This window comes from Podarcis liolepis, assembly GCF_965112155.1.
Source record: "Podarcis liolepis genome assembly, chromosome: 4".
Classification (NCBI taxonomy): domain Eukaryota; kingdom Metazoa; phylum Chordata; class Lepidosauria; order Squamata; family Lacertidae; genus Podarcis; species Podarcis liolepis.
This window is the reverse complement of record NC_139558.1, coordinates 45872174-45884433: the sequence shown is the minus strand read 5'-3', so window position 1 is coordinate 45884433 and position 12260 is coordinate 45872174. Positions and strand designations below refer to the sequence as shown.

General features: G+C 41.2%; 1 protein-coding gene across 2 annotated transcripts; it reads left to right on the top strand.

Annotated features, from left to right (window-relative positions):
• Positions 1-5302: 5302 nt before the first annotated feature.
• Positions 5303-11902, top strand: NR0B1 (nuclear receptor subfamily 0 group B member 1). 2 transcript variants are annotated; one of them, XR_014524925.1, is made up of 2 exons: positions 5303-9937; positions 10133-11902. XR_014524925.1 is itself a non-coding variant. In XM_083498274.1 (2 exons), exons 1-2 carry the CDS (start codon positions 7817-7819, stop codon positions 10940-10942), a joined length of 969 nt encoding a protein of 322 aa, XP_083354400.1. In that variant the 5' UTR covers positions 7094-7816; the 3' UTR covers positions 10943-11902. The 2 variants fall into 2 exon arrangements, 1 of the variants encoding a protein (XP_083354400.1); XM_083498274.1 differs by having other exon boundaries at positions 7094-8540; positions 10698-11902.
• The last annotated feature ends 358 nt before the right edge of the window (positions 11903-12260 follow it).

Below are 12260 nucleotides of genomic sequence, written 5' to 3'. Positions count from 1 at the left end.
CATCAGAAAAATGTTGAAGGGTTTAGAGTTATGTGACCCCCGATCCAAAGACATAAGTGATAACTATACAGCCTTCAGAAGAAGGGATTTCTTTTTTTTAGTGTTTAATGTTTTATTACGTTTTTATATATGTTGGCAGTTGCCCAGAGTGGCTGAGGAAACCCAGTCAGAGGGGCAGGGTATAAATAAAAAAAATATTTTCAATCAATCAATCAATCAATCAATCAATCTTTATTATGGTCCAGAGACCCAACAAATTGTTACAAAGCAATGCACAATTCATACAGCCTACCTCCAGGTTAAACAAGCATTTTGTTCAAAAGATAGGGATCATTGGTTCTTGCAACCACTGATAAAAGCTTTGCCACTGCTAATGTTCTAGCGTTTATCAGGTCTTCCAATAGGAACCTTACATAGTGAGCCTCTGATTTTCCAGGGAAAGGTACCAGCAAGGGTAATATCAGTTCAGCCCTGGCTTGCTCATATTTTGCACAGATGCAGCAAAATATGTTTTATGGAAGATCAATGTCTTTAAGTTATGGGTATGTCTTTAAGTTAACATTTTACATTAAAAAAATTATTGTTATTATTACTATTATGGAATAGGAAGTCCCTATTTTCATCAGATAAATGTTGGAAGGTAAGCCATCAGCTGGTGGGCAGTGAGGACATGCCTTACTCTGGAAAGGGGAAGTGATTTCCATTGAAACCTCTGCTAAAATGGAGAAAAACTCCCTCCATTTTAACAATGGTTTCAATGGAAACTACTTCCATCTCCCAGAGGGCTTTCAAACAGCCCCACGCTGCTCTTTGAACCTCTGGAACATGAACAGATTTTCCACACATCCTTACAAATACAGAAAATAAACATGTCAACCCAGGTCTCCTAGGCCCAAAGAACCACTGAATGAAGTAAATACCAGGACAGCTATGACTGAATAAAATAACAGCAACTGGAAAGTCCAGTTATGTACAAGCTGCTTATCACTTTTGTTGAAGTTTCAGGTACTAATTTTCCTTGTCACAGGGAACTGCACAGAAAAAACAAATGTAAAGTGATTTGGTAAACTATCCTTAAGTAACAATTTAAGGATGTAAAGTTTGCTTACTTTAGGCACGCACTTTGGGTGCATTTTATAAGTATCTGAATGTACTTCATATTTTCATTTCTTATATTAATGTGTTGCTGAACTTATTTCAGGCATATCTATAATTGTACTCTGAGATGTCAAGAGAACATCCACACTGATTTTAATGTTGCTTTGAATATGCCTATGCTTCTGATGTGTTCCCAGCAATTGAGTATTCCTATTTTATCTATACAAAACATCGCATCAACTACAATGGAAAGGTTAAATGTGCACAATGGGGGCCATGTGAAAATGAGAGGGAAACAGATTATTGCATACATTGTGAAGCACCCATATGATGTGGATTTACTGCACAGTTGTTAATACAGAAACCAGCCCTCAGTTAAAAGTAATAATAATGAAACAAGGGAAGATATTTATTATATTCTAAAAAAAATGTTGAGTTAACCTTTCTCAATTGCCTATTTAAATCAAAGAAATGACTTTCTCTCCTCATAACAGACAGTGTTAAAGCCTCCTAGTTCCCTGAGTTAAACCATTTAAAGCTGGAACAGCATCAGAAGTCTCCATTGCACTCGGTAATAACTCTTAATTCTCATCACCAGGAGAAAGAGAACAAGATGCTAAGGTCATCCAGCAACACAGGTAATAAATCTCATAAAATTGGAACTTGCCTCTACCAGTTTACTGAATAAGCCAACAAAACAGTTTATTATAGAAACTCCCATTTGGGGCTGAATTATGAGCACACAATTGATGACTATAAATGAAATATATTGCATGCAATTTATAAAAGGAAATTGAGAGTCCGTAGTAACTTTTTCCATGTTTAGTCTAAAAAAGACTCCTGTAGAGTATAAAGAAGCAAAAACTCAAATAAAAAAGGAACAACATTTATTTCAGGCATATTTGTTAAGGAAATGAGACACACTTGCATCTTCATCTATAAATGTTTCAGTTCAAGTATTCAATTCTATCAAGAGCTGCCAGAGAAGGTTGCACAGCTTGGTGCTGGGAACCTAAGCTGCACATTACAATATTGGTGAAGTTAAGCAGAGTATGGGAGATTGTGGAACAAACTGTAAGTTCTGCCTTGAGTTCCCTCTCAAGAAAGGCAGGATATAAATGAAATAAGCAAAAGCTTGTGCATATATGTGTATAAATACTAAATTATTATACACCTTATTGTTCTGTTTATGTTCTTTGCCCATCTTTTTGTTTGACACTACCCTTCTGCCTCTGAGCAAATTCTGCTGGAAATGTGCCATGGCTCCTTTTATCCTGCACCAGGGTAAAGGACATTTTTATTATTATCATGAAGCCTAAGTAGCAAGTTGAGGGTGTGTGTGGTGTCTATCATTTCAGACATCACAGGAGAGGAAAAACTTTTTGACACAGTGCCTATCCTGGCTTTGGACAGTGAGACTTCCATGGTAGCCAAAGAGCTGGGCAGTGAATCAGTGGGGCCAGCTGCACTACAGTAAGAAGGGGACTTGGAAGGACTGACCCAGGTCTTTTTGCCAAGGATGCATTGCTGCCTGTCCTGGCACAAACGGATCCAGCCCACCCACCAGAGTGTATGCTGGCTCCAAGGGGAGCCAGGGAGCCGGGACATTTTTCAACTTGTGAGTAAGCTTCCAGAGTCCACATGCCACTAGAGCCAGAACAAAAGACAGGGCCAGTGGCAAAAATGTGTAGAGCAAGAGATGTAACTCTTAGGATGGTATTCAACTAAATACCATCTGAGTAGACTAAATACTCAGAAGAGACCCACTGAATTTAATACACCTAATGTAGTAATAGGGGACGTGGTTGGCACTGTGGGTTAAACCACAGAGCCCAGGACTTGCCAATCAGAAGGTCCGTGGTTCAAATCCCCGCGACGGAGTGAGCTCCCATTGCTCGGTCTCTGCTCCTGCCAACCTAGCAGTTCGAAAGCACGTCAAAGTGCAAGTAGATAAATAGGTACCGCTCTGGCGGGAAGGTAAACGGCATTTTCGTGTGCTGCTCTGGTTCGCCAGAAGCGGCTTAGTCATGCTGGCCACATGATACCAGTAAAGCGAGACGAGTGCCGCAACCCCAGAGTCAGCCACGACTGGACCTAATGGTCAGGAGTCCCTTTACCTTTAATGTAGTAATGTTCAATACACACACTCCTCTATCCAGGCAAGGAAGTGGATAGAGGGTATCATAGTTCAGGGGTAGATGCCAGTCTGGCATAAGCACTTGAGAAGGATGTAGAAGAAGGCAGGTGAGGAGTATGGTCTGGTTAAAAAGGCCTGGACTACTATATTTGTCTTCTGGGCCTGCAGTTCCTAACTTTTGTTCTGCACTAAGAATTGTTAGGCTTATTTTTTACCATAAACTTAGGTCTAGCTTTCAGACATCTAGGTATCTGTGCATATAACAAAAGCACAAAGTACAACCACCTTTACTAACCTGGTGCCCTGTAGATGTCTGCTGGCTAGGGCTGATGGAAGTTGTAGTCCAAAACATCTGGAGAGCACTAGGTTGGCAAAGGATGATGTATACCAATAATACTTGTTAGACTACTTTGTGAGTTGAGTGCAGTATTGCTTGCATCTCTGTATCTCTTGTCCTTGTTACTATCTTTGTATTTAGTCAGTAACTAATTACAGTGGTACCTTGGGTTACGAACTTACGGTAATTCGTTCCAGAGGTCTGTTCTTAACCTGAAAGTGTTCTTAACCTGAGGTACCACTTTAGCTAATGGGGCCTCCTGCTGCTGCTGCCCCGCCGCCGTGTGATTTGTGTTCTCATCCTGGGACAAAGTTCTTAACCCGAGGTACTACTTCCAGGTTAGCGGAGTCTGTAACCCGAAGTGTTTGTAACCCGAGGTACAACTGTATTTAACAGGGAGCTAAGGGAGCTGACAGGGTGAGCTACAGGGCCTCAAATCACTTACTCCCTCAAGAAATTAGCCACAGCCAAAGAGCTCTTTAGTCCTATCCTCTCCGATATTATTGTTTTTTATTAATGATGATGATGGTGGTGATGTGCACAGCAACAGAGACATTATCAAAGTCCTCCCCTTATGGACTTCAACTATGAGCTTTTTCTGTTCTAAGTACATATGGTGTACACTCATTTTCCTACACATGCTTTCATAGCTTAGCCTTAACAAGGTTTACAGGGAAGTCTTAATTGTCATGTTGGAGGTTTTACTGTTTGGTCTGCCCCCGGTTCACTCAGGAGCTTATTTGAATTCTGACTTGCTCCCAAGTATGCTTGGAATTGTAACCATAGTTTCACAGAGAGCAAAAAGTGATGGTAGTGTATAAAACACTTTTTTTAAAAAAAAATTTATTGAACAAGTTTAACAAATTATAAATCAATATAACCAATTACATTTTCCCCCTTTCCCCCTCCCTCCCTCTCCCACTCTCCAAAGACTCCCCTCAGCTCCCCTCTGATTTGTTTATACATGTTATTCTCTGCATGTTGTAAAATTGTACATATCATTGCCTTATCTATCATATATTCTACTAATAAATTTGTGGATGTTTATTCAAAACCTGTCAAGGAGTCCAAATCCTTTTGTTGTCTCTTTAGATAGTTTATAAAACAGTTGTCTTCTCACACAGTTTATATGTTAACTTTGCCAACTCCGCATAGCTCATCAGTTTTTCTTGCCATTGTTCTTTCATTGGGATTTCCTCGTTCTTCCATCCTTGTGCTAACAAGACTCTTGCTGCTGTTGTAGCATAAGCTCTTCATTTTTCTTGGCAGGTCTTTTGTTTCCCATTCTAGCAGAAGACTATATGCTTTCTTCAGCATCTTCACTTCTTCTATAATCTCCTTTTGAAATCTAGAGATTGTATAGCTAAACCCTTTTTTGTTATCTTCCTTGTAAAGGTAAAGGGACCCCTGACCATTAGGTCCAGTCGTGACCAACTCTGGGGTTGCTGCGTTCATCTCACTTTACTGGCCGACGGAGCCAGCGTACAGCTTCCAGGTCATGTGGCCAGCATGACTAAGCCGCTTCTGGCAAACCAGAGCAGTGCACTGAAATGCTGTTTACCTTCCTGCCGGAGCAGTACCTATTTATCTACTTGCACCTGATGTGCTTTCGAACTGCTAGGTTGGCAGGAGCAGGGACCGAGCAACGGGAGATCACCCCATTGCGGGGATTCAAACCGCCGACCTTCTGATCAGCAAGTCCTAGGCTCTGTGGTTTAACCCACAGCACCACCTGCATCCCTCTCATATAATTGCCTGTAATGCATCCAACTCTGAAAATGGTCTTTGATTTCCTCATAATCTTTTAATTTCCATGTTCCTTCTTGAACTCTCAATAAATCTCTATATGTAGGCCACTTCCCCCTTTTACCAAGCAGCTTGAGTAACGAAGCTTCAATTGGTAATAACAACCAAGGTGTTTTTTGTTCTATTAAATCTTTATACCTCTCCCACATGATCTCCTGATTATATGATTGTAGAATCCTTTATGTACTTTCCCTTTTCCATACCATAAGTATGCATGCCATCCATATCTGTTATCATGACCTTCCAAATCTAATGCTTTTTCCTTTTCCAGTTTTATCCAGTCCCTAATCCAGACCAAACTTTCAGCCTCATAATACAATTTGAGATCTGGAAGGGCAAAGCCTCCTCTTTCTTTTGTATCTGCATCTTATGTTTAATCCTTGTCCTTTTGCCCGCCAGACAAACTTGGAAATATCCTTTTGCCATCGTTTTAGGCAATCATCCTTAACCATTACTGGGACTGTCTGGAAAAGAAAGAGCATTTTAGGCAACACATTGATTTTTATTGCCGCAATTCTTTCTAGTAGGGAAAGGTTCATTCTACTCCATATTTCTAAATTCCTTTTTATCTCTGACCATACTTTTTCATAATTGTCTTTATACACATTTATATTTCTTGCTGTTAACCATATCCCTAAATATTTTACATTTTATGGATTTCTATCTCAATACTTTGCACCAAATCATTTTTCTATTCTTCTTTTAATTTTTTAACTAATAACTTGGTTTTATTTCTATTTAATTTGAATCCTGCCACTTCCCCAAGTTCTTGGATTTTCTCTATTACTCTAGGGAGAGAGTTTTTTGGATCTTCTATGGTAATTACTAGATCATCAGCGAAGGCTTTCAACTTAAACTCATTTTTTTCCAGTTTTTATCCCTTTAATCTCTTTATTCACTCTTATATTTCTTGCAAGTACTTCCAGAACCAGGATAAATAACGGTGATAGCGGGCACCCTTGCCTAGTTCCTTTTTGTATTTTACATTCATTCGTTATCACCTGATTTACAATTAATTTAATTAAGAGAAAGTATAAAAAGAACTTCAAAGAAGATGAGGAGACATAGAGAAGAGTAATCAAGAAAAGGATAAAAGATGAGAAAAGAAAGTGAAGTAATAGATGCCCGTGGAGAGAGATGTTATAACTGTAATGATCTAGAGTTGCCAAGACTTCTGCTCTGCAGGATTCTGAGCTGGATTTGGTATGCAGGTGTGTGTGTATGGTTTTTGGGGGGAGGGCTGCATCTATAAGTATATCTTGGTGGTGTTGGACAGGAAGAGGCCTCAGGAATTTCAGTCACATTGTTCCTGTTTTTGATGAAGAACTGGCTTTGGTGTAAATACTTTGTGGCTTAGCTGGTTTGTGGAATGCACTGCTGTTTTAGATACACATATCCAGGAATGACCTCTAGCACCACCTTTAAAATTAAACTTATTATGGATTTTAAAGTTAGAATAGTTAGCATAAAATAAAAATACCAGCAATGCCAGTTCAGAGCTAATAACATAGATAACTAATAACACAGAGCTAATAACCCCGCAGATTTGTAATCTTGTGATTAAGAAAAAAGCAGTGCCACAGGCATATTCTTTTACTTAATATTATAAGATATATATGCTTGCACTGCAGTATACGATATTCATATATCCAGCAAGGAACTTACAAAATATATAGTAAGAAAGAAAACCAAATTACTAGCGTGTGCCTGCTTTTTAATCACCAACAATAACGTGGAAGCAAAAGTGGTTTGAAATTAAGCTTAAAAAAAATAGTTTAGAGAATGTTCTCTAACACCTGGATTTCTTAGAAGGAAATATTCCTTTGATGAGTCTCCATAAAACCCAGGGCGCTTTATTAGATCATTGCAGAGACTCTCTACTCGCAGGCAATTTAACTCCTTGAACTTTGCTCTGCAATTATTTGGCTGTTTGCAAAGAACCTCCTCGCTTTCCCCGAGCCCTCCATCGGAAGAGGGAATGGGGTGGCGAAGGCATGGCAATATATAAATATGGGCATTACTTTTGCCCTGCCCTTGAAGCCGAGTCTAAAGAAAGAGGAGGAAGGAAACGAAAGCAAGGCAACGCAATGCCGCCCGTAAATATTGCGCCTCAGGAGACGGCGGGGCCACATTGACGAAGGGAGCACAAAGGCGAGCGCCTCAGAGCCTCGCGCTTCCGCTGTGTAGCCGGGAGGAGGAGAGCGGGAGAAGGTGGAGTTGGCGCCGGGACTTGGCTCCGCTCCCACCCAACCCTCGCCCTCGCCTCTTCCCTCCCTCAGCGACTCAGGAGCGTCTGCGCCGTTGAACTCTAGCTGCCCGCGCGCTATAAAGTTAAGGGCCGAGCCGAGGGCGAGCACTCCGCTCGGCTGAGGGGCGGAAGCGGCGAGCTTTTCCCGCTCTTTCCAGCCCTCTTTCTCCAGCCGCCTCCCTTTGGAGCCATGGCGTGCGTGGAAAGATGCCGCTGCTGCACGGGCAGCCGGCGGCAGAGCAGCATCCTCTACAATATCCTGAAAAGCGAGGAGCAGCGGCAGCAGCAGCGGCGGCAGGCGGGAAGCGAGCAGCCGCCTCCTCCTCCACCGCCGCCGCCGCCTCCTCCACCGCTTAGTCCGGGCGGGCACGCGGCGTGTCCCGGCTGCTCGTGCGGCTCGCAGAAGCGCGTGGCTCTGCAGAGCCCGCAGGTGGCGTGCAAGGCGGCTTCGGCGGTGCTGGTGAAGACGCTGCGCTTCGTCAAGAACGTGCCCAGCTTCCAGGAGCTGCCCCTGGACGAGCAGCTGGTGCTGGTGCGCAGCTCCTGGGCTCCGCTGCTGGTGCTGGGGCTGGCCCAGGACCGCGTGCACTTCGAGACGGTGGAGACCACCGAGCCCAGCATGCTGCAAAGGATCTTGACCGAGAAGCGGGCCGAAGAGCAGAGGCAGCAGCAGCAGCAGCAGCTGCAGCACCGGCAACGGCGGCAGCCGCAGCACCATTTCCTCCTGCTGCACAAGACCCAGGAGAAGCTGGCGGCGGCGACCTGTGGCAGCAGCAGTAGCAGCAGCAGCAGCCCGAAGCTCCCGTCGGCAGAGGAGATCGAAGCCATCCAAAGCTTCCTGGGCAAGTGCTGGAGCCTGGACATTACCACCAAGGAGTACGCCTACCTCAAGGGGACGGTGCTCTTCAATCCGGGTAAGCGCGGGGATTTTGGCGGGAAAGAAGCGCGGGGAGTTGGGGGCGAGACAGGGGCCCCGGCTAGCTTCTCTTCCTACCCCCCCCCCGCCCTGCCATGTTAGCACAGGCACCACCTGTTGGATTTCTTCAGCTGGTTTCCTCCTGCCAAGTAGCTACGAATAGCACAGAAACTGTTTAAAAAGCCTGATTTTTTTGGGGGGGGGGAACAGGTGTCGTGGTAGTTGGTCCTGCCTTCGTGCCTTTACTTCTAAAGCTAAAAAAATAAATGCCTTACCTGAACATAACATCAGAAGGTGAATTAGCGTGAAGGCAACTCAAGTTTTGTTTTGCTGAGACTCTGGAAAGTCTTAGAGCAGTGGTTCCCAACCTTTTTCTGGCCGTGCTCCACCTCAGCATCTCTAAAATCCTGATGATCCAAACCCCCCCCCCCCCGCCCCGTGACATATGATTCGTATTATTCAAAAAGTAAACTATTCAAGTGGAGGAAGACTAAAAGGCCATTAACTGTTAATAACTTGTTCTTGAATTGCCACCCTTACAAATCAAATTGCCCCCCTGCTCCACGTTGGGAACCGTGGTCTTCGAGGGTTTTCATTGCGCTAGCGACAGGCAGACTTGACAAGAAAGGGGAAAGGGTTTGAACTCTCTCTACCTGTTCTGCTCAGGGAAATTTCCCTTAAAACATGGGCTATGTAATATCCTCGGAGAGTAACAAAAGTGCAGTAAAGCATACTAGTAAGCTCGGCTTTTTGGGGGGAGAGAATAAAAACAGTTTCCATGTGCTCTTTTAGTTTCCTGTTGCTTAGCCTGGCAGAACAGCATCCAGTTTTATGTTCAGAAAAACAGACCGCACATGGAGCTTTTTTTTTCTGGATAAACCTGTTTAATGCTGGGCTGCAAAGCTAAGAATATCTTCATTTTGTCATCTCTCTTTCCTTCAGAATTTCTTATAAAACAGGGATTCTGAAAGACCCTCGTAAGCAAAGTTTTTCTTGTGCTCTAGAAACTCCCTGTGTTCTGATCAAGTACTGTGGTGTTTAAGGGTAGAGGGCGTTTTATTGTGTATTAAATATATAGATTCACTTAGGGACTGAACGGTTGTACTGAATTGTAAGGAAACATGTTCAACTACCTCATTTTGAAACGTTCTAAAAAGTTATTTTCAGCGGAAATTGCTACTTTGACCATTAAACTAACACATCTAGTGGATACTAATAATTAACATGTAATAATTTATACTAAATAAATAGTAATGTAGAAGAAAGGAGAAAGAAAGGAAATTATTGGTAATTATAAAAGAATAAAATGAATTAAGCACATTTTTAAAATGGTGTAAGAGGTCAGAACCAGAAATGCTGCCTTTAGGCATTAGAAAATATTTACATTCATTATATGTTAACTTAAAATAGAAGATACTGTTGTAAGCAATCAAAACTAGATACATTTCATTTGTATAGGAAACACAGCTTTTAGAATGGCACTTGAATTTTTAATTTGATACTATCACATTTTGGCACAAAAATAAAAATAGTAATTGCTCCTTGACACAAGTCTGTTGCAGTATTGCTGTTGCTGGAAAGGTAATTCAGAGCTTTTTTATTTGCATTGTAGAACCTTGGAAGTATGGCTGCAATGCACATTTTAATATGAATGATACTGGCTGTCAACAGGTTGTGGGCAAGCCTTCTTTTCTCTCTTGCTCTCTCCCTCCCATGCTATCTTTGTCAATTTGTGGACATTTTTATTTCTAAAAGTAGATTGGTGAGTTTTATAACTGATAGGTTTAAACATATTTGTTAGAGAAGTTAATAAATTTTGTAGAAAGTGTCATTTGTTCTTAGTAGTGGGTGGGCGTGTCCTCTGTTCCCTGAACTGAGCATGAAAAATTCCATTTTGTAAAAAGAAATAGAGTTGTACACTTCACAACACATGCTTCATGTATTGTGTTTATATTCTTATAGTGGTATGATGGCTATCAGACTTGTCTTGCTACTAAAAGTTCAGTGAAGTACTTTTTTGGTCTCCGTTAATTCCGATTACTTTCCAGCCATTTTGCACAATAGAGTAAGTCACTTCCAATTGTGTATATTGCAGATAAAAAGGTATTATGAAGAGAGGACTTAATGTTCATGTGTTTTCTTTTTACCCTTCTAGATCTGCCTGGGCTGCAGTGTGTACAGTACATCCAGGGACTGCAGCAAGAAGCACAGCAAGCCCTAAATGAACATGTCAGAATGATTCACAGAGGGGACCAGACTAGATTTGCCAAACTGAATGCGGCTCTGTCTATGCTCGGATCTATTAATGCTAATGTTATTTCCGAACTTTTCTTTAGGCCTATCATTGGAACAGTGAATATGGATGACATGCTGTTGGAGATGCTTTGTGCAAAATTATGAAGCCATGTGTGAATTATAACTACATAATAGAGCAATCCAACATGAAATGTCCCACAACAGAGTAGTGTAAAGTATTGTAAGATAAACTAACTTATTGTTTTTACATAGATAGTATTTTTGTATTCAGTAATAAAATATTATTTGAGTGCTCTTAGCTTTTATTAAATACTCATACCTTGAAAAGTTCCAGCAACATATTGCAGCCCTTAAAAAAAGAAAGAACTGTGTAATCCAATGCATGTTACTTCTAAGTAAGCCCCATTGTGTTCAGTGGAGCCTACTCTGGGCAAGTGTGCATAGGATTTAAGCCACAAAGAGTGCAACTATACATGTTTACTTGAACTAAGTCCCACTATACAGTCAGTGGAACTTATTCCCAGGTAAGTGTGCATAGGATTTCAGTTTAGTTCCCAAAGCAGAGTGAATATTCTTTGGTATATCTTTAACTGAAACTTAGACAGATCTGTGTATTGTGTTCAAAATAGGAAGTCTCTCTTTTCCGTTATGTCATTCATTGTTATGATCCTATATTCTTGGAACGCATGCAAGACCAAATATGGTGTAATGTTCTACCTTTTCATATTTATCCTGACAAGTTATTTCATAATTTTTTTACTTAAGGGACTTTGGATAGACTTTATTATATCAGGAGAAGTTGGAATCCCTAGAGCAGTGTTTGGATCAGGTCAAGGGGTGAAGAAGATTGTTTTCACTACACAAGTTATTTTAAAGACATACTGTTTGCATTTATGTAGACTGGAAAAAAGCCTGATATGTAAGTGTTGGCTGCAAGAGATTCAATACCATGTATATTTGAAGCTGGAACCAACTCTATCCTGTAAACACAGTAAATTGTAACAAAGTTGTAAGAATTGTAAATTAATGCAAACAATTTATTTTTTTCCTTGCATGTTGTCTACATAGGCTGAGTCATTTATCATAAACTTGTGGACAAAAGCATCCTTGAAATCAGTGGCATTAATCTAAAAGTTGAATCATTGTTGCAAGGATTAGAATATTTATGCGCTTCTCTTATTTTGTCTTAAAAACAGCACATGCTGTTTCTGTTTGCAAACAAATTTCCTTAATTCTATGTCAGTTTACATGACATTTCCAACACAAAACTTGATTGTATACCGGTAATTGGTGAAGCTTTTTCCAGGTTTCCAAACTACATTTGTACTTCCTATAAATACACCAGAGTAAGCTAGATGCAGTAATTAATGGATAGGGGACAAATAATGCATTAAAAAAACTGCTATAGTTATGTCACATGATTTATTGTTGTAAATAATGGAACAGTGAGAGAGCTGAGAAG

Excerpts from the sequence above, each read along its gene's own strand:
- NR0B1 (XM_083498274.1), top strand. The coding sequence starts at position 7,817 with ATGGCGTGCGTGGAAAGATGCCGCTGCTGCACGGGCAGCCGGCGGCAG. Across the intron at positions 8,541-10,697 it reads GACGGTGCTCTTCAATCCGG|ATCTGCCTGGGCTGCAGTGT; the intron begins GTAAGCGCGGGG and ends TTACCCTTCTAG.